Below are 21,891 nucleotides of genomic sequence, written 5' to 3' on the forward strand. Positions count from 1 at the left end.
TCTTCTAGGTGCTCCAGACATTTGGTGCCTGAGACGAGCCCCCCCATTTGCTTCCAGTAACATGTTGGACATGTGTTATAATAATCATCAGTGTTTTTGAATTGGTGTTTCTTTTGTTTTTTGTTGTTATTTATTCTTCTTTTGTTTCCAAGGAAACACAGAAATCTAAAATCTAAATCTAAAATAAATGATCAGCTTTAAAGTCCTTCATTACACTGCTTTTGGATGAAATTCAATGAAACACATTTCTGAAAAAACCTTTAATGTAACCTTTCACATGAAAAAAATCATTTAAAAAAATAAACAAAAAGTCTTTTTGCTATATGTAATACATTATAATTTCCACTGTAATATCTGTTTTATAGTGCTGTGAAAACATCGACACGTTTCTACAACAAACAGCTGATTTATGAGAATGTTATAATTTACATAATACTGTTTTTTACTGAATAGAACTTGAACGCTTCACAATGTAAATCAATGCAACTTCTGCACTGTTGGTTGTGTCCACCGGCTGCTTAGTGGAAAACAAAACTAGCGGTGGTGTCAGGAACCCAGACAAGGGCCTCAATATTATGTAGTAAACTTTGTTATGTTGTTCTGGCCTTATGTCATATTTCAAAATAATACTGGTAATGGTATTAGTAAACATTATACTATTAGTCACAGTAAAGGATCAACATTTTGAATTGTTTTCTGACCTCATTGGTGGAGCCCCCTGTGGATGATGGCAGCCATGATTGGTTGAAACAGACCATCATGTTGAAGAGTCTCAAACAGCAGAGGTAAACATGAGCTGATTGTTTCCTGCTTCATCAGCAGCAGACTGTACTGATCTTTGGTACATACATCTTTTATATATCCAGACAACAAACACTACAGTAAAAGAAGCACTGCAACATATCCAAAAACTGCTCCCAGTCCAACGTGTAGAGGAGTGGAGTGTCCATCCTTTAAATCTGCAGATTAAATAAATCAGAGTCAGTAAATGTGTGATTAGTTGAACAGCCTTCATTTGTCTTGTGTATTTCTGATGTTTGACTCTCAGGAATAAACTGCAGCTCCAACCTGATACACAGACACACACACTGAGCTCCACACACTCACCTGTAACCTCCAGGTAGATGACTGTGATTGGATCAGTCTTAATGATGGCTCTCTTTCTACGTCTTGATCCACCTGCTGCAACTCGACACTCGTATCTTCCAGAGTCTCTGCTGGTCACATTCTTCAGAGTTAAAGACACGTCTCCGTCCTTCAGCTCTCTGTCCACCAGCTCCACCCTGCCTGTAAAGGATGGATGCTGGAGGGTTGGGTCTGAGCGTCCATCACTGTATAAGAGGACGTACTGTGGCTCCAGGTCAGGTCTGGTCCACTCTACAGCTCTGATGGAGACATTACCAGCTGTACAGTTCAGCGTGACGTCATCTCCAGGGTGCACTGTCACATGTTGGTCTGAAAAACAATAATAACCATCCAGAGTCAAAAAGTGTTTCCATCTGTAAAGTACAGAGAGTTTAAACAGGAGGTCTCCACACACACACACACACACACACACACACACACACACACACACACACACACACACAGATTTGTTGGGACACATGAAGCTGCTTTAACATTTGGACTGCACTTTGCACTTAAACTTCATTCAGTTCATTCAGTGTGTCTTTAATAAACATCTCTCTGAGTTGATCTCACTGTTTCACACTTCAACCAAAAGCTCTGCTTGTGTTTAACCACAGGTTCATCTGATGCGTCATCACCTCACCTCTGTCATCATTCAGCCAATCACAGCACAGCCTGATGCTCCTCCCCCTGTCTCACCCCTCCTCTACAAACCTTTCTCCAAACTGTGCAGCGTGAAACAGTTTGTATGATCATGATGATTGTGTTTGAAGTCACTGACAAAGTTACAACACTTATTAACTACACATCCAACAATATATATGTGGTGTATATATTATTATTATTATTATTATTATTATTATGTACACACCTCACATAAACAGTCAAAACATTTTCTGGAACAAGACATTGTTTCATTACTCAGGTCAGAAATAATATCTCCATGAATCTCTTCACAATAAAAGCTGATATTTACCAGAAGCTGCTGCACACAGAGGAAACAACAGGAGCAGGAATGGAGCCATGAGAGCTGAGAGGATCTTTATCTGCTGCTGCAGCTTCTGTCTGTTGCTTGTTGAGTCCTGTGTCTGAAGTGAACTGGCTGAAACTGGTTAGGGCTGGTTTTGTCTTTGTGGGCGGAGCTCACATCTGGGGTTACTGAGGACATGACATCACACCAGGAAGAGAACTGAAAGTGAAAGTCTTCCTACTTCAGACGTGACTTGTCTCTGTGACGCGTTGAACAGCTCATTTAGTCAGACAGTTCACTTTAATAACATATGAACATGTTTATTAGAAATAAGTTGTCAAATCCATGAGATATCTACAGCTATATACAGCTCAGCTTATTGAAGAATATACATGTGTCATTTCATGTTCCTGTTATGTTATTGAGCTGATTGATACGGGCTGGACAAAATAATAGAGACACCTCTCATTGTAACTCAGTGCAGCTCAACAGCAGCACAATCACCATCATCATCATCATCATCATCATCCACAATCATCCACATGATACATTCACTGTCACCCTGTGTAACATATGAACCAGAGTCAACACCGCCCTCTGCTGGACTCACAGTCACACTGCTTCTACTGTTCACCTCCATGTGCACCTCTGTCAACCAGCCATCAGGGCTCAGTGCACAGTTCCACTCAGACGTCCCCAAACTGTCCTCTGGGTTCAGTCAGGTGTCCTTCATTATTCTTAATATCAGGGTGTATCGTACTTTGACAGTTTCCATCAGTCAGCTGACTATGAAGGTGTAATCAATGGACTGGACAGTGAGGAAGGGTACGACTGCTCCAGCTGCAGGTTTGAATCATATAATAATGTTTGATAGATGATCTGATCACATCATTGGTATGACATCAACATACAAACAGTGTGACTGACATGTTGTTGATTAGACATGAAAACTTTTAGTTTAATGCTGTTTTTGGACACGAGGTCTGAATCCACCTTTGTGTGGAGTTTACATGTCCTCATGTCTGTGTGTGTGTCCTCTCACTGTCCAAAGACTGGACACTCTGAATGTCCCAGAGGTGTGAGTGTGTGTGTGTGTGTCCACCCCACGGCTGTGATAAACTCATGACCTGTCCAGGTGTTTCCCACTCCTCACCCACTGACAGCTGGGTCTGACCTCATTTGTGATGTTTTAAAGCCGTTAGTTTTACTTTACTCTGTTTGTTCAGACATGTATGACCTCTGAGATACAGATACACGTTGAACAAAAGGCCTATTTCCTGCCAACACCAACCCACAACAGAGACACACACAGAGGAAGGAGGTGGGCTTTACTCAGTGTGAACAGTTAACATTCATGCGCTGATCTCAGATGAGCGAGATATGAAATGGAGGAATCATGGTTACAGTGGCTGCTGGGTGAGGAAGACTTCATGACACTTGATCAATGCATGGTTGTTTGTCTGCGTACGACAAACAAAGTTTAGATGTCTCGTTACATGTGAAACCTCAAACTAACCTGAGTGTTCTTTGTCCTCAGTTGTGACCTCGCTGCTGAGCTGCACAACAAACCAAGGTCAGTAAACTTCTTCTGTCACGTCTGAAAAGTTCTTTACTCTCTGACAGACACATGAGTGTTGAGGACAGTGTCAGAGGAGGGACATTAGTGAATACAATAAAACACTGAGTGCAGTTTTGGTGGCTGCAGTCTGCACAGACTGAACAGCCGAAGCTAAAAATGATCATTTAAAAGGTTTAGTTATCCACAAACCTGCATGGCATGATGCTCCGGCTAACAGAGGAGAAAAACTGCTTCTATTGAAGGTCAGGTTTGAAGCTAGATGACATGATAACAGGAGGATGATGGAGCTGAATGAAAGTATTGATCAGAGATCAATAAACAGGAAATAAATTATTTATGAGAAACACATGTCACCAGATATTCTGCTGTGTGTTTAACACCAACTGTGACAGTGACGTTTAACAACATGCAGAAAGAGTCAGTCTGTCAGCTCACTGCCTGCCCTCAGTGCTGAAACACTGACACAGATCAGCAGTGAACACACACTGAGACAGTTGGAATATCAGCAATGTGACACAATAAGTCTTGTCAAAAATGCAGCTCATCATCTCTATTTGCATCTTTCTGTCCCTCCTCCTCCCTGCAGCCTCTCTGACTGTGAGTCCCAGCAGCTCTCAGATGTTTGAAGGACAGTCTGTCTCTCTGACCTGTGAGGAGGACGACAGCTCTGCTGGATGGACTCTGAGGAGGAACACAACCAAAGACACCAGAACTGAATGTGGAGCTGACTGGGGAAAACTTGCTGGTTCTGTCTGTAACATCAGCTTCATCTTCTTATGGCACAGTGGAGTTTACTGGTGTGAGTCCAGAGAGGGAGCAACCAGTAAGAGCATCACCATCAGTGTCACTGGTAAGATCAGACTGTGGAGTCAGTGTTGATGAAGCTGTGTGTAAATGGATGAAATGCTGTAGTTTGTCTCTGTGTTGAGGTGGATCAGTGATCCTGCAGAGTCCTGTCCTCCCTGTGATGGAGGGACATGATGTCACTCTGCACTGTAAAACAAAGACGTCCTCCAACCTCCCAGCTGCTTTCTATAAAGATGGCTCCTTCATCAGGACTGAGCCTGCAGGTCACATGACCATCCGCCATGTAACCAGGTCTGATGAGGGCCTCTACAAGTGTGACATCACAGGTCAAGGAGAGTCTCCACCCAGCTGGCTCACTGTCACAGGTCAGGAGGTCAAACATAATTATTAATATCCATAATCTGACAACATTTCTAACTTTGCAAACAGCAAAGAAACAAGTGTGTCAGCATTCAACATTCACATTAATAAGCTGAATATTAGGAATTATTTTCTGATTGTTTATTTTTTTGGATCTGGAACGCAAAATAACAACCTGAGACGACTTTAAAATCTGAATAACTGCATCAGAGGAACAGTGACATAAGTGAAGTTGTGCTTTTCATTGTTTTTTTTGTTTTTGATTTTAGGGAAACCCTCCACTACAAGTCCTCCTACATCTACTTCTGGTCTTTCCTCCTCTTCCTCACCTAAACCTACCTCTGGTTCCCCTCCTGACTCCATATTACCATCTGTGGTTTCACCTGTCTGTGCCCTGGTGTTGCTGGTGTTGCTGGTGTTGCTGGTGTTGCTGGTTCTACTGGTGAGACGATGCATCCACAGGAAACCTAAAGGTGAGATACAGACACAAAACAGACACACAGTGTTTCAGTGTTATTTACAAACTGACTCCTGAAGTCAAACGTCCATTTGATTTCTCATAAATTACTTTTCTGTTGTTAACAAACATCTTCACCACGAGGTCCATTTAGTTCACTCTGGAGCTTTTGATTGTATCACATGATCTTCCTCAGCAGATGAAGTTTGAAATTGTAGATGATCATTTTTCTTTAAAGGGGACTTATTCTGCTCATTCATACTTCATACTTGTATTTAAGGTTTTCATTTGTTTCCGTGTTTTAATGTTAAAAACACTTTATTGTCCTCATACTGTCTGTGCTGGAACACCTGCGTCCACTGTCTGTCTGAGACGCTCCGTATTACCTCCTGTCTCTTTAAGACCCCCTCCCCAAAAAGCCTCGTCTGTTCTGATCATTGTTTCTGGGTCCTCTGTATCTCTGCGTCTCTGCTCCGTCACTGCAGCCGGGGAACGATTGTAACAGAGAAGAGCAACATTGTACCATAAAAAAATCACCAATAAAAGCTTCTAAACATGGGCGGACACGTTCCAGCAGGAATATGATCCAAAGTCAACATCAGCAACCAAGATGACATGTTTTCCTGACGTTAGCATGTAGCTACATGTTCTAGAATACACCTACTGGTGCTACTTGGACACATCCTCAGTGATGAACCCGAGGTCACAGGGTGTTTGGGGTCTTTAATCTTCAGACACCCTCGCCCGGGCGACCCAGCCAGGGGTGATCAGTCCCCGACTTGTGTCCAAGTGGCCCACTACTCCACGGATCCCCCCTCCGGATCCACAGCCATCGTGAGGCTCATTCAGCAGCATTGAGGATGTTTATTGATGGCTCTTTTGCACAGCTGACCTTTTACTCCAAGGAGGTTGAGGATTCAACGCAATGACTGGCCAGCGAATCTGCAGCACCCAACCTCGATTGGTTCGACACGGGCTTTCCAGCCATTGTTCCTGCGCTCCACCACCAGTTCTGCGTATTTGGTCCTTTCCCGCTCATTGGCCTCTTCAATCCGGTCTTCCCAGGGGACAGTAAGTTCCATTGGGATCACTTGCTTTATTGGCTCCGATGTTAACACCATGTCTGGGCGGAGCAAAGTGGCTGAGGTGTGTTAAAGGGACTTGAGCTGCCTTCCCAGGTCGACTTGGAGATGCCAGTCCCGTGCGGTGACAAGAAGCCCTCCAGAGGCGCTTGGCTGATGTTGTGCCTTCTCCCCAGCTCTGACGAAGGTGATGGACTGCTTGGGGATGTGCTGGTACTTGAATCGCTGTGCTGACGGTATCTGCCAAGGCCCTAAGGACCTGGTCATGTTGCCAGCAGTACCACCCGTCCCCCAATGCCTTCGAGCAGCAGCTGAGGATGTGCTCCAAAGTGCCTTTCTTCTGGCACAGTTGGCATGCTGGAGTGTCTACCAAGCCCCAGCAATGCAGATTGGCTGGTCTGGGGAGAACGTTGTAAATTGACTGGATGAGAAAGTTGATGTTCTGAGGTCCGACTCTCCAGAGCTCTGACCAGATGATCTTACACTGTTCAGCATGCTCCCACCTGGTCTGGGCGCCTTGTTAATACATGCTGACTGTCTTGGTCCGGCGGTCTTCCTCCACCTCTGCTCGTATCTCATCCTGCACCAGTTGACGCTTCTCCCTCCCACTGGATTTGTCATAGTGTGATTTGGTAAAACTGCAGAGTCTTACCCGCCCCACAACCAAAATGTTGTGCTGTAGCTGTGCCTCCGCTCTGTCAACTGCTTCCTGTACCTTCCACTTCCTTCCGGTCTTTACAAGGATTCCTGCTGAGGTGACTTTAACATCAGAGGAATCTCGGTACATCATGACCTCCCTGGCATGTGTGACCTTGAATTCAAGTCGCTGATGGGAAGCTGCAGCTTAGTGGAATGCCCATACAGGGCAATGCTGCACAGGGACCGAGGGAGCCCCAACCACCTCCGGAGAAACTGGGTGGTGGTTCCTTCCAGCGCCTCCACAGTGTCATAGGCACCTCATAGACAAGAAAGGGCCACAGAAGTCTCGGCAGGACTCCATGTTGGTACATCCAGGCTTTGAGTTTTCCTGGGAGCCCCGACTTGTCGATCGCAGTGAGCCAGGTTGTTCTTGGTTTGTTGGAGTGCGGCTGTAGCAGTGTATGTAATGTTTCCCTGGTGTTAGCATGTAGCTACATGTAGCAGTGTATGTAATGTTTCCCTGGTGTTAGCATGTAGCTACATGTAGCAGTGTATGTAATATTTCCCTGACGTTAGCATGTAGCTATATGTAGCAGTGTATGTAATGTTTCCCTGACGTTAGCATGCAGTTACATGTAGCAGTGTATGTGATGTATTCATTCAAATAAACACAAGAAGTTTGTGCTCTAGAAAAGGATCAGCAGTCAGTGAATAACCTCCTAAGCCCTATGATAAGCTAATATGGCAAGGCTTAACTATACAGACCAGTGAGCAGTGATTACTAACATGTCTTTGGGGTCATCAGGTGGGAACCTCCTTTCACCAGTGTTTCATCTAGCTGGTCCCACGACACCTCCAGGAGGCTAGACAGTGATCTCTGGCATCTCAGAGACACTCCCCTAATGCCAGGGCTCACTGCTCCCCGCACCAACCCAATAACCTCCTTTACCTTACTTACACATGGCTTTCTCAGCCCAAACAGCACTGCCACCTTCAACCAAACCCAGGCTCCAGTCATGTGAGCTAAATATCCTTCGTCTTCCTCTAAACACCTGCAGTAGCGTGTCTGGAGCAGATGAGCACATAGAGGAATCCATGACGAGCTGACGTCAGCTTGTTTCATTCAGAACGGTCTGAAGCCTCCTGTGGTTTTTACTCTGACACACGTTGACCTTATTATTTGAAACTTTGGCCACGTTCAGCATCAGACACTGAAACATTATAAACATGACAGAAAACAAGGAAAAGCATAATAAGCCCCATTTGAGCATTTATTTTTCATGTTGTCTCAAACATCAGGATTAAAATTGTTTATTTCTGTTTATTTTGGTTCATTTACAGCTGCTGAAGTTGGAGATGATGACATCAGAGATGACATCACATACAGTGATGTCAAAATATCACGTAATCTACAACAGCCAATCAGACGGAGCAAAGGTAATGATGGTTTTATTGATTTTAAGGGGACTTTCAGGGACGGTGTGTGTGTGTGTGTGTGTGTGTGTGTGTCTGTGTGTGTGTGTGACCTTTTTTGTTCTTATATCCTTGTGAGGACTGTTCTAAGTTGTAGAACTTAACAGGACCTTTTGTAAAATCAGGACTTTTTTCAATTGAGGATATTTTATAAAGCGTGTAAATCAATGTTTTTAGTCCATGAAGTTTCAGACTGCAGTGGTGTATTTAAGTGTGTGTTGTGCTTTGCATGTGTGCATTTTGCACCATGTGGTTAACAGGCGCTAGCAGCTCTGTGGTCGTCCAGTTTCCAGTGTCTGATAAAAATACTTCAGCTGAATGTGAACCTGCACACATTTCACCGCAGGGCTGTGAACAAACAAATAACATGAACCAAATATAAATGTGCAGATTTACACATCTCTTTATACTCTGATCACATTTCATATATCTCAAAATGAGGGAACTGTTAGACTGTTTTACACAAACACTGTTTTTAATCAGTTTATTCAATGTTAATACTTAAATGCTCTTTTTCATTTCCTTGTTGTGTCACATTTAGTCCGTGTTCACGTTTGTGACTCCAACACTTTACAATGTTAGTATTTACATCTAAATGTTGACTCACATTTGTATTCCACATGTCGACCACATGTCGACCTATCTTTAGAAAAGCTCACAGCTCTGTGGTTAAGTCCTCGTCTCATAGGTTGGGTCTGTTTTCAGCCTTTTCCTTTAAAAAAAAATTAAAAATTAAAATTAAAAATTATCAAAACATAAATTGCACTTCAGTTTACCAAGTGACCTTTCACACATCTGTCTTTGAGTTATTTTCTGATATTTGCTGCTTTAACTGATCAACTACTTCCTTTTCTAATACTATATTAAATACATTATAATTATTGATTGTAGTAGGAGCTCATATAATCTGGATTAGTTTTGTTTAATGGTGACTACAGCAGCAGCAATGCTTATATTAACTGTTCTGGTATCAGTTGCAGAACCTGCAGTAATGTAATCTGTATTTTATTTCCCAGAGAGCAATCCAGCTGCCATCTACTCAGCAGTGAGAAGAGCAGACGACGTCAGCTATGGACAAATAGTCTTCAAAGACATCAGATCAAACAGGAAGAGAGGTACAGCTGTTTGTCTTTGTCTCCATGGCTGAATCCAAATGGCCGCACTTCACCACGCTTCCACGTTTAACATCAGACACTGAAACATTATAAACATGACAGAAAACAAGGAAAAGCATAATAAGCCCCATTTGAGCATTTATTTTTCATGTTGTCTCAAACATCAGGATTAAAATTGTTTATTTCTGTTTATTTTGGTTCATTTACAGCTGCTGAAGTTGGAGATGATGACATCAGAGATGACATCACATACAGTGATGTCAAAATATCACGTAATCTACAACAGCCAATCAGACGGAGCAAAGGTAATGATGGTTTTATTGATTTTAAGGGGACTTTCAGGGACGGTGACTGTGTGTGTGTGTGTGTGTGTGTGTGTGTGTGTGTGTGACCTTTTTTGTTCTTATATCCTTGTGAGGACTGTTCTAAGTTGTAGAACTTAACAGGACCTTTTGTAAAATCAGGACTTTTTTCAATTGAGGATATTTTATAAAGCGTGTAAATCAATGTTTTTAGTCCATGAAGTTTCAGACTGCAGTGGTGTATTTAAGTGTGTGTTGTGCTTTGCATGTGTGCATTTTGCACCCTGTGGTTAACAGGCGCTAGCAGCTCTGTGGTCGTCCAGTTTCCAGTGTCTGATAAAAATACTTCAGCTGAATGTGAACCTGCACACATTTCACCGCAGGGCTGTGAACAAACAAATAACATGAACCAAATATAAATGTGCAGATTTACACATCTCTTTATACTCTGATCACATTTCATATATCTCAAAATGAGGGAACTGTTAGACTGTTTTACACAAACACTGTTTTTAATCAGTTTATTCAATGTTAATACTTAAATGCTCTTTTTCATTTCCTTGTTGTGTCACATTTAGTCCGTGTTCACGTTTGTGACTCCAACACTTTACAATGTTAGTATTTACATCTAAATGTTGACTCACATTTGTATTCCACATGTCGACCACATGTCGACCTATCTTTAGAAAAGCTCACAGCTCTGTGGTTAAGTCCTCGTCTCATAGGTTGGGTCTGTTTTCAGCCTTTTCCTTTAAAAAAAAATTAAAAATTAAAATTAAAAATTATCAAAACATAAATTGCACTTCGGTTTACCAAGTGACCTTTCACACATCTGTCTTTGAGTTATTTCCTGATATTTGCTGCTTTAACTGATCAACTACTTCCTTTTCTAATACTATATTAAATACATTATAATTATTGATTGTAGTAGGAGCTCATATAATCTGGATTATTTTTGTTTAATGTTGACTACAGCAGCAGCAGTGCTTATATTAACTGTTCTGGTATCAGTTGTAGAACCTGCAGTAATGTAATCTGTATTTTATTTCCCAGAGAGCGATCCAGCTGCCGTCTACTCAGCAGTGAGAAGAGCAGACGACATCAGCTATGGACAAATAGTCTTCAAAGACATCAGATCAAACAGGAAGAGAGGTACAGCTGTTTGTCTTTGTCTCCATGGCTGAATCCAAATGGCCGCACTTCACCACACTTGCAGACTCGCAGACTTTGCGGGCACATTCCCGGGACGTGTGGGAGTGCTGAGGACTCCAAAGTCACAACTCATCCAGTCCACAAGGGGCCTCAAGTGGACTTTCTGCAGACTTCCAGAGAGTCCGCTTGGGGTGCTGACTATAGCAGGTGTCCCTGATTTAATAACCCACAATTCATTGCAATACGGATGAGACATTGTGGGTTTTTCAACAACCAAAAAAGGCTATACATGTGATTTATATCTCGTTATCAGCAGGGACACATGAGTTCAGCACTGTTCATCAACTTATATGACATATATATGAATATGACAGCAGAGATAGTTGGACGTTTCCATGGCAACGAGTAAAAGAGTCACTTGCAGTCTCTGCCCTCGCAGACTCCACGTGATGACAGTAAATAAGTCACTCTACGTACAGGTGAAGTCTGCGAGGGCTCAGTCTGCAGGTCCAGAGGGTGGACATTTAGATTCAGCCCATCGTGGACCAACTGTAGTTTGTGAGAGAAGAAGACAGAAGAGTTCAGCTGGTCACTGTAGCTTTAGTCAAAAAACGAGAGAATAATGCATGTTTGGGACTATTTTCAGTGGTGGACTGATACACATCTGGTGCTCTAGTGGCAGTGACGTGTATCTGGGATTGGGTCAAAATAAACTACAGTGACTTTACATGCACAAAATATTCTGGTTTTCACCCTTATTCCAAAAAAGACCATATTCCTACTGAGCGGTTAACATGACTCATGAACATGAATATTCCACTAATATTCCCATGGCGGGAAATCATGGTTCAAAGTATTCAAATGACTATCAGAAAGATTAATGATCATTAAAAATACTTATTAATTAATAATCAAAATAACTATAACCAAAATGACACACCAATAGTAAAGTTTTTGACACAGTAGAGGTTAACATTTATTCAAAAGAAAGAAAGCTAAATAACACACAGTATATCCTAACAAGTTACTATATTCAAGTGTGAGTGTATAAATGTGTGTGAAAAAAGGAGAGACAAAAACACTAGTGTGAACACACACAAAACAAAATGGCCGCCAACAGAGATCGCTGCATAGAAGCTAAGCCGCAGACCAAAGTTTCCTACGCCTCAAACTGACTTCTAATATTGTTTTTTTAACTGTACATGTAAAACCACAGCAGCTACTTCCTCCTGTTGATTCCAGTGAGCTGTGGCGTGAGGCTGGTCAGGTTTCTCACGATAGTCTCGTCTGCTTTACCTGACAGTGACGTCTTTTGTACCCTGTGGTTTAATGTGCAAACGTTCTTTTAATCGCAGTGAGCAGCTATGTGGTGGTCCAGTTTCCTGTTTCTGATAAATACCCTCCAGTTACATTTGGTCTTTCATTGTTCACAGCAGCGCCCACAACCTGCAGCCATTTTAGAGTCCATAACAAATCTGATAATAATTCAACATGAACAATAATCACACAGCAGTAGTGTTAATTGTCTTTATATTGCTATCAGTAGCTGGTGCTAATGCTAGCAGTCCTAAGCTAACAGTAACAGTATCAGGTGCACTACCTGCAGTAATGTACGTTCATATAAGTTGCATGTATTTTATTTTTCAGAGAGGGAACCAGCTGCAGTTTACTCAGCAGTGAGAAGAAAAGAAGACGTCAGTTATGGACAAATAGAGATCAGGCTGAACAGGAGGAGAGGTACAGCTGCTCTTTTTTACTGAACTCTACCACAGAGCCAGGCTAGCTGTTTCCCCCTGCTTCCAGTCTTTGTGCTAAGCTAAGCTAACCACGTCCTGACTCCAGCTCTGAATTGAACACACAAGCACAAAAAGCCAGATGCCTGCTGCACTGCTGTTTACATGATGGATCCAGCAAAGTGGAGCAGAGAGCAGTTTTCTGCTGTGATGTCACTGCAGCAAATATCAAAACTAAAAACTGTAGTTATAAACTTGAGAGAGGAAACACAACTAAACTTTTAGCTTCTTGAATAAGTTGTAAACTTGACAGAACTGAACTTTCTTGATGAACTCGATGCAGTTACGCTGCTCCTCATGTGTAAATGTGGAGTCGGACAGCAGCTCTGCTCTGATCTCTGCTCCGTTCATGTTTTACACAGTATCACTGCAGCAAAGATCAAAACTGAAAAATGAAGTTGTCAACTTGACAGAACTGAACTCTCTTGATGAACTCGATGAAGTTACGCTGTTCCTCATGTGTAAATGTGCACAGAGTCTCTCTCTTGATGTGGAATCGGACAGCAGCTCTGCTGTGGTCTCTGCTACATTCACATTTTACTAAGTTTTAAAATTTATTTAAAAATAAAAATATATTTTTCCATCCACGAGATACATTTTGCTGCAGGTTAACAAGGAGCATGGCATGGCCACTGTGTGTGACCCCTGATGGTCTGTGGGCTTATGGGAAATGGTGTTCTGCTAGCAAACAGAAACACTGAATAAACAGTGTTAGAAAGCACCGTCCTTATCCAGACATGAAGCGAGCCAAACAACATGCTGCTGAGAAACACTCTGGCTTTAGATATTAGCTGCTAACGTTAGCATGCAGCTGTCTGATAACAAGACTTTAGATTATATTTCACCTCACATTATAAACATTAGACTAATGTTATTTGTGTAGGTTATATTACAGCTCATGACGCGACACTGACTTCCTGTTTACACACAGATTATAGATCATATAGAATAATAATAATATATAAAGTGTTTGTGTCTTTGTCTCCAACAGTTTCTCATGTTGTTTAAACTGTGTGTGTGTTCAGAGCCTCCAGCAGAGCCACAGGTCGTCTACTCTTCACTGAGGTAGACCTTCACACCTTCACACCAGTCCAACCAGTGAATCCAGCTGGCCTGTCACTGGTCCCCGCAGCCCCTCACACCTCAGGACATTCATGGGCTTTATTTCTTATTTCTATATGTGAAAGTTAAATGAGACTGGTGCAGCTACAGAGAGACAAACAGCTTCACTTTACACATTATTGTTTTACTTTTCTTTGGATAAATAACTTGTTAAATACTTATTTGTTTAGGTGGTAGTGTTTCAGTAGGGTGAAGAACACCGACATGTTTCTACTGAACAGAAGCTGCTGATAATAATGAACTTTACTGCTCTGATATTGATATCAAGTGGTGTCTCTGCAGGATCAATAAACTCTGGTATCTCACTGGAAAGCTGGAAACTCACACAAACAGCTTCAGTACAGAGTGTGTGTATGTGTGTAGAGGTTTTGTTTTGTAGTCCAATTATTGAAACAGACTGCAGCTGCTTCTCTTTGACATTTTCACTGCACACACACATCTGCTGCTGTCACACATTTATTGATCGATCAGCTTTTTCAAACACACACTGAACTCATATGTGTCGCTCTGCAGCCTGCAGGACTTCTCTCATCTTAATGTTCTGCCCCCTGCTGGTGTTGAGTCGTACTGCAGCTCCACTGTCTCAGTCACTCACTGATCAATCAATCAATGTCAGCTGATCAGTTGTGTCCATGTTCTGTGTGACCTGCCGTCTCCATGGTGATGACCTCCTCAACATGTGAACCAACAGAGATCACAGAGAGCGTGTTGTTGTTCTCACCTGTGTGATGTCACTCTGTGAGCCTGCTACACCTGAACAGGAGGATCATCCAGCAGGAGCATGTCAGCCTCAATCAGCACACACACACACACACACCTGTTGGTGACGTCACATCGCAGCTGTGTTTGATCAGTGACTGACGGGGGGCGTGTCTACCAGGAGTCTGGTTGCTATGATACAGAATATGTGCAGAAGTAGACATGTCGTCACCAGGTGGAGCTCGTGCTCTGGATGAGGTGAAGCTGAAGCACCGAGGGAGAGAGGACGGTGTGTGTGTGTGTGTGTTCATGACAGGAAACATCAGACATGTTCAGTGTGATAACACACTCCTCACCAAACAAACAAAACTCAACAAATAAACAAACAAACAAGGTGTCTGAGAGGAGGTGCGTTCAATGACTGATTAATGAAGGCAGGTGTTTCCTTTTCTCTCCTGAACATTAAACACAGTCACACACAATAAAGTGTTCAGTGTTCATAAAGAAATAAAGATGATATGGTTTTTGATGGCCCCGAAGCACTGAAGTGATTGTGGTTTACCAGTGACTGTTTTTCCTGTTCTTGAAGGCATCAGCCCCAGTGTTACTCTGGCTGTTATTTCAATTGGAATCACCCCCCTCCACCCACGCTTTGGCCTTTGTTTTGTTTTCTTTCGCTTCACGTCACTCACATCTACATCACTGGCCGCACTCCATACTTTACTTTGTTACAATAAATATCCTTTAATCTAACATCACTCTCCAGTATGTGTCATGGCCTAAGAGCCGGGTTATGACAACATGAACCGGAGGGACTTTTATAGATACATACATTAAAGACAGAAGCATACCTGCCAACACTCCCGATTTACGCCGGAGTCTCCCTATTTTCAACCCTTTCTCCTGCACTGCTCCCAGTTGGTAATTTCTCCCGCTATTCTCCTGATTTCATAGTGATATGAGTCAAATTGGTGTTTTCTGTGTCGTAGTACCTGGCAACCCAACCCAAACGGCCCCGCCCGACCTGCTGTGTGTGCTGTGCGTGACTGCGCACGTTCAAGCTCACGTCCATGCCCAAGCTCGAGGCGGGACATTACAAACTGAAAATGAATGAAATGGCTCCCAAAAAGAAGAAGTAGCCTATGCGTCAAAATTTCAGCCTGCTTGGTGCCAGACCTTCATTTTCTAGTCGCTAGCTGTACTGAGGTTCAGTGTAATAACACTTGTGCCCGCTAGGCAGTGCCTGGAAGTTATGTTGGAGAGTGTTGACGTATGTAACAGGGGTAATGTGAAGCTTGGAGTAAAGCAGCGGTATGAAAAACACACCTGAAGTCTCCTGACTCTTTTTGGGATTATAAAACCTTCTCCATGGTGTCAGAAAGCGGCAAACCTACTGTGAGTAAAAAGTAGGTACAGGGCAGTGTTAGTTAGGGAAGAAAGTGTCTGAGATAGTCCGGTAGAAACGGGCATTGTTTACCTGGCTGGCGCAGTGGCTAAGCTAAAGCTACGGAGCTAACGGTGACCAGCTGAGGCGCATAGTGGCCCAGGGAGAGACGGGGAGATGTGATGGATCAAATATTCTCCATAGCACCTCCCGGTAACTTCAGTTTTGAGGAGCCCAGCTCATGGCCGCAATGGATAAGACGGTTCGAGAGGTACAGACTAGCGTCAGGGCTAACTGGAAAAGCAGAAGATTACCAAGTCAACTCCCTCCTTTACGTAATGGGCGACAAGAGCGACGACATTCTCAGCACACTGCCACTGACAGACCAACAAAAGGCAGTCTATGAGGACGTGAGAAAAGCCTTTGATGAACATTTTGTTGGTAAGCACAACGTGATCTATGAACGTGCCAAGTTTAATAGCAGACAGCAACAACAAGGCGAGTCAGCAGAGAACTTTATTACAGATGTGCATAAACTGGCAGAGCACTGTAAATTTGGCGCCTTAAAAGAGGAAATGATAAGAGATCGCATAGTGGTCGGGATAAGAGACTCCAGGCTGTCAGAGAGGCTTCAACTAGACCCCAACCTGACGCTGGCAAAGACAATAACACAGGTCAGGCAGCAGGAAGAAATAAAGAAACAACAGCAACTGCTCCGAGAGGAACACCCAGAAATTAAAGGTGCCAATGTGGATGCCATAAACACAGGCAGAGGGAGGACAAAATGTAGACAAACTCCCCCATGCAGGCCAGAGCAGTCAACATCCAAACCAAATATGGTAAACTTTGTTGAAAGATGTAAGAGGTGTGGCAAAACTCCACAACACCCATGGAAACAGTGCCCAGCCGAAGAAGCAGAGTGTCGGAAATGTAAGAAAAATCGTTTTCAGTTTGTCGACGTTCATAATGAATCATCCTTACGTACTAAAGTTTGTTTTGGAGTTCCACAAGGTTCTGTCCTCGGACCAATCCTATTTACTCTATATATGCTTCCTTTAGGTAACATCATTAGAAATCACTCTATAAATTTCCATTGTTATGCGGATGATACACAGTTGTATTTATCGATGAAGCCAGAAGAAAGTAATCAATTAACTAAACTTCATAACTGCCTTAAAGACATAAAAACTTGGATGAGCACCAATTTCCTGATGTTAAATTCAGACAAAACTGAAGTTATTGTTCTTGGCCCCAAACAACTCAGAGACTCTTTATCTGATGACATAGTTTCTCTAGATGGCATTGCTCTGGCCTCTAGCACTACCGTAAGAAACCTCGGAGTAATATTTGATCAAGATTTGTCTTTTAATTCTCATTTAAAACAAACCTCACGGACTGCATTTTTTCATCTGCGTAATATTGTGAAAATTAGGCCTATCCTGACCCGAAAAGATGCAGAAAAATTGGTCCACGCTTTTGTTACCTCAAGGCTGGATTACTGTAACTCTCTATTATCAGGTAGCTCTAGTAAGTCCTTAAAAACTCTCCAGCTAATTCAGAATGCAGCAGCTCGTGTACTAACAGGAACTAAGAAACAAGCTCATATTTCTCCTGTTTTAGCTTCTCTGCACTGGCTCCCTGTAAAATCCAGAATTGAATTTAAAATCCTACTGTTAACTTATAAAGCTCTAAATGGTCAAGCTCCGTCATATCTTAGAGAGCTCATAGTGCCATATTATCCCACCAGAACACTGCGCTCTGAGAACGCAGGGTTACTCGTGGTCCCTAAAGTCTCCAAAAGTAGATCAGGAGCCAGAGCCTTCAGCTATCAGGCTCCTCTCCTGTGGAATCATCTTCCTGTTACGGTCCGGGAGGCAGACACCATCTCCACATTTAAGACTAGACTTAAGACTTTCCTCTTTGATAAAGCTTATAGTTAGGGCTGGCTCAGGCTTGCCCTGTACCAGCCCCTAGTTAGGCTGACTTAGGCCTAGTCTGCCGGAGGACCCCCTATAATACACCGGGCACCTTCTCTCCTTCTCTCTCTCTCTCTCTCTCTCTCGTATTCTATTACTGCATCTTGCTAACTCGGCCATTCTGGATGTCACTAACTCGGCTTCTTCTCCGGAGCCTTTGTGCTCCACTGTCTCTCAGATTAACTCATATCACAGCGGTGCCTGGACAGCGTGACGTGTGTGGTTGTGCTGCTGCCGTGGTCCTGCCAGATGCCTCCTGCTGCTGCTGCCATCATTAGTCATTAGTCACACTTCTACTGTTATTATACACATATGATTATTGTCACACATGTATACTGTCAGATATTAATATATACTTTCAACATATTGTACCACAGTAGCCAGAACTATAACTATAATATTATTACTTTCATGAATGTTGTAAGCTACTGTTATTACCGTCTGTCCAGCATCTCTCTCTCTGTCTCTCTCTCTCTCTCTCTCTCTCTCTCTCTCTCTCTCTGTCTCATTGTGTCATATGGATTACTGTTAATTTATTATGCTGATCTGTTCTGTACGACATCTATTGCACGTCTGTCCGTCCTGGAAGAGGGATCCCTCCTCAGTTGCTCTTCCTGAGGTTTCTACCGTTTTTTTCCCCATTAAAGGGCTTTTTTGGGGAGTTTTTCCTGATCAGCTGTGAGGGTCATAAGGACAGAGGGATGTCTTATGCTGTAAAGCCCTGTGAGGCAAATTGTGATTTGTGATATTGGGCTTTATAAATAAAATTGATTGATTGATTGAAAGAGTAGAAGCTATAGTGGACAGTGATACAGAAAATGACATAGCATTTATGGGGACAGTTAACACAGAAGAAAAAGATGAGGTCTGGTTAAAAGATATCAGCCTGAATGGAGAGCAGATAAGGTTTAAACTGGACTCAGGAGCTTCAGTGACAGCCATTCCAGCTTCCATGTACTCCAGAAAGCGGGACGGCAAGCTGAGGAAACCACCTAAAAAGATTAAAGGTCCCGATAACTACCCATTAAAGGTTTTGGGTATAGTGAGGGCACACATGAAAACTGAAAGAAAGGAAACAAAGCAGAATGTGTACGTTGTAGCAAACCTAGTGATGCCACTAATGGGACTCCCTGCTTTAATATAGTTAAACCTGATTCAATAAGTAGCTTCAGTTCAGGAGGAGAAACGGGGACAGAGCCATCAGTACAAGGCTATGTTCCCAAAAGTGTTTACAGGGCTGGGAAAGCTACAAGGAAGCTACAAGATAAAACTAAAAGAGGGAGTGATTGCTTATGCACTCTCAGCTCCATGCAGGGTCCCATTACCCATGAAGGACCAGGTTAAAGAAGAGTTAAGCAGGATGGAATCAATGGGGGTCATAAGAAAAATCGAGGAGCCAACTGAATGGTGCGCAGGAATGGTGGTGGTCCCGAAACCAAATAAGAAACCCCGAATATGTGTGGACCTCACCCGACTCAATAACAGTGTCTGCAGGGAGAGACACATATTACCCGCAGTTGATGAGACATTAGCACAACTACAAGGGGCAAAAGTCTTCTCAAAACTAGACGCAACATCTGGTTTTTGGCAGGTTCCTCTGCATGAAGAATCACAGCCTTTAACGACTTTTATTACCCCCTTCGGAAGATACTGTTTCCAGCGGCTACCTTTTTGGTATTTCCTCCGCACCTGAACATTTTCAGTTGAGAATCTCCCAAATCATTGCAGGGACTAAGGGCGCTCTGTGCCATGCGGATGACATCTTAGTGTATGGAAAGGACAGAGCTGAACATGACGAAAGGCTGCAGGAAGTGCTTAAAAAGTGTGAAAAAGCAGGCCTTACTCTCAATGAAAAATGTCAATTTGCAACGGATAAAGTGAAATTCCTAGGACATACTGTAAGCGCAACAGGAATCGAGGCTGATCCAGACAAAATCAGCGCCATTGAGAAAATGCCGGAACCTCGCAATGTGGAAGAGGTCCGTCGTTTTATGGGAATGGTGAATTATGTAGGCAAGTTCTCATCCAGCCTACCAACCCTCACGAAACCATTACGTGACCTGTTAAAAAGCGACAGCACCTGGACATGGGACGCAAAAAAATTAAAAAAGAGCTAAGTTCACCCTCAATCCTAGCACAATACAGTCCTAAGAAAGAGACAATGGTATCGGCGGATGCCTCTTCATATGGACTTGGGGCGGTCCTCCTGCAGCAGCAAGCAGACGGCAGGTGGAGACCAGTGGTGTACATATCACGGAGCCTGTCACCCACAGAGGTCCAGTATGCACAAATAGAGAAAGAAGCTCTAGCAGCAACATGGGCCTGTGAGCAACTCAGCTCATATCTGCTAGGCCTGGACTTCACAGTGAGAACGGACCATAAACCATTAATCTCACTGCTAGGCCCTCGGTCCCTAGATGATCTACCTCCAAGAATCCTCAGATTTAGGCTAAGACTGATGAGGTTCAGCTACAGAATCATGTATGTCCCAGGCAAACAACTCGTCACTGCAGACGCTCTCTCTAGAGCCCCTGAAGGACTAGAAAACAGAGAGGCCAACAGCAGCTTGGAACATGAATGCTGTGCCTACATGACCATATTCTACGGCATCTACCGGCCACTGAACCTAAACTAGCTCATATCAGGGAAGCTCAGAACACAGGCAGCGTTTGTAAGCAGCTGAGGACACACACAGAGAAAGGCTGGCCCCCTCACAGGAGCGTCCCCGAGCACCTTCTGCCGTTTTGGCCAGAGAGAAATGACATTCATATGGCAGAGGGCCTGCTTCTCAAAGGAGTGAGGATTCTGATCCCTGGACGCATACAAGGGGAAATGCTGGAAAGACTACATGAAGGTCATCAGGGAGTGACTAAGTGTGTAGCAAGGGCACAAGAGTCCCTGTGGTGGCCAGGAAGACAGGAAGACAAATCAAAGAGCTGGTGGAAAGATGTGAAATCTGCTGCCAGTATGCACAGACAAAGACAGAGGCTTTAATGGCCACACCCCTACCAGCACGACCATGGCAAAAAGTCGCAGCTGATATCTTTCAGTGGAGGAATGGCCATTATATTGTGGTGGTAGACTACTACTCACGATATTTCGAAATGGCAAACCTCCCAACTCTGACAACATCTACAACTGTGGAGCGACTGAAAGTAATCTTAGCGTCGGCGGATCAACATCTGATCAGGATCCTCCAGACACGTCCCACTGGTAGGAGGCCCCGGGGCAGACCCAGAACACACTGGAGGGATTACATATCTCATCTGGCCTGGGAACACCTCAGGGTCCTCCAGGAGGAGCTGGGAAGTGTTGCTGGGGAGAGGGACGTCTGTAATACTTTGCTCAGCCTGCTGCCCCTGTGACCTGGCCCTGGATAAGCGGATGAAAAAGGATGGATGAGCTCCACCTCAACTCCAACAGTAACATCCTGCTGTTACAGTCACAGACGACACTTTACAGTACTGTAATACTTTAAGTACATTTTCCTGATCATACTTTTACTACAGTTACATTTTAAATGCAGGAATGTGACCTGTAACAGAGTATTCTCAGAGTGTTGTTAGTTACTGTTACTGGAGTAAAGGTTTTACTTCACCATTCAGCTCAGTTCAGACATTTGATCTGAAACTCATTTTGACACGTTCAGGATCTTCTGTGTACAGACACACACTCATAAATCACGACTGTGTTTACACTACAAGAAAAATATGTGAAACAAACACACCCAGTCAGACACACCTTCATGGAGTCTTCATCATGATGAAGAGATTAATCTGATCTGAGAGCTGATTCCCACTGTGTTTAGTCCAGATGGTCCACAGTGAGGATGAGGAGGAGACTCAAGTGATGA

The 21,891-nt window shown here is 43.3% G+C and overlaps 2 protein-coding genes across 4 annotated transcripts; one reads left to right on the top strand and one right to left on the bottom strand.

Moving 5' to 3' along the window:
* Window positions 1–107: 107 nt before the first annotated feature.
* Window positions 108–2,241, bottom strand: LOC144459739 (butyrophilin subfamily 2 member A1-like). Its single transcript, XM_078164324.1, has 3 exons — window positions 2,105–2,241; window positions 1,108–1,455; window positions 108–959 (listed from the first exon to the last, which is right to left on the bottom strand). Exons 1-3 carry the CDS (start codon window positions 2,151–2,153, stop codon window positions 877–879), a joined length of 480 nt encoding a protein of 159 aa, XP_078020450.1. The 5' UTR covers window positions 2,154–2,241; the 3' UTR covers window positions 108–876.
* Window positions 2,242–3,113: 872 nt separating this feature from the next.
* On the top strand, window positions 3,114–15,272 carry LOC117246013 (uncharacterized). 3 transcript variants are annotated; one of them, XM_078164278.1, is made up of 11 exons: window positions 3,114–3,514; window positions 3,636–3,671; window positions 4,264–4,527; window positions 4,607–4,849; window positions 5,114–5,317; window positions 8,364–8,459; window positions 9,512–9,610; window positions 9,820–9,915; window positions 10,966–11,064; window positions 12,712–12,801; window positions 13,883–15,272. In XM_078164278.1, the coding sequence occupies exons 1-11, from the start codon at window positions 3,484–3,486 to the stop codon at window positions 13,924–13,926; spliced, it is 1,302 nt and encodes a 433-aa protein (XP_078020404.1). In that variant the 5' UTR covers window positions 3,114–3,483; the 3' UTR covers window positions 13,927–15,272. The 3 variants fall into 3 exon arrangements, with proteins under 3 accessions (XP_078020404.1, XP_078020405.1, XP_078020406.1); XM_078164279.1 differs by lacking the exon at window positions 9,820–9,915 and having other exon boundaries at window positions 13,883–15,271; XM_078164280.1 differs by lacking the exons at window positions 9,820–9,915; window positions 10,966–11,064 and having other exon boundaries at window positions 13,883–15,271.
* The last annotated feature ends 6,619 nt before the right edge of the window (window positions 15,273–21,891 follow it).

The sequence above is a fragment of the Epinephelus lanceolatus genome, chromosome 22 (assembly GCF_041903045.1).
Source record: "Epinephelus lanceolatus isolate andai-2023 chromosome 22, ASM4190304v1, whole genome shotgun sequence".
NCBI classification, from domain to species: Eukaryota; Metazoa; Chordata; class Actinopteri; order Perciformes; family Serranidae; genus Epinephelus; species Epinephelus lanceolatus.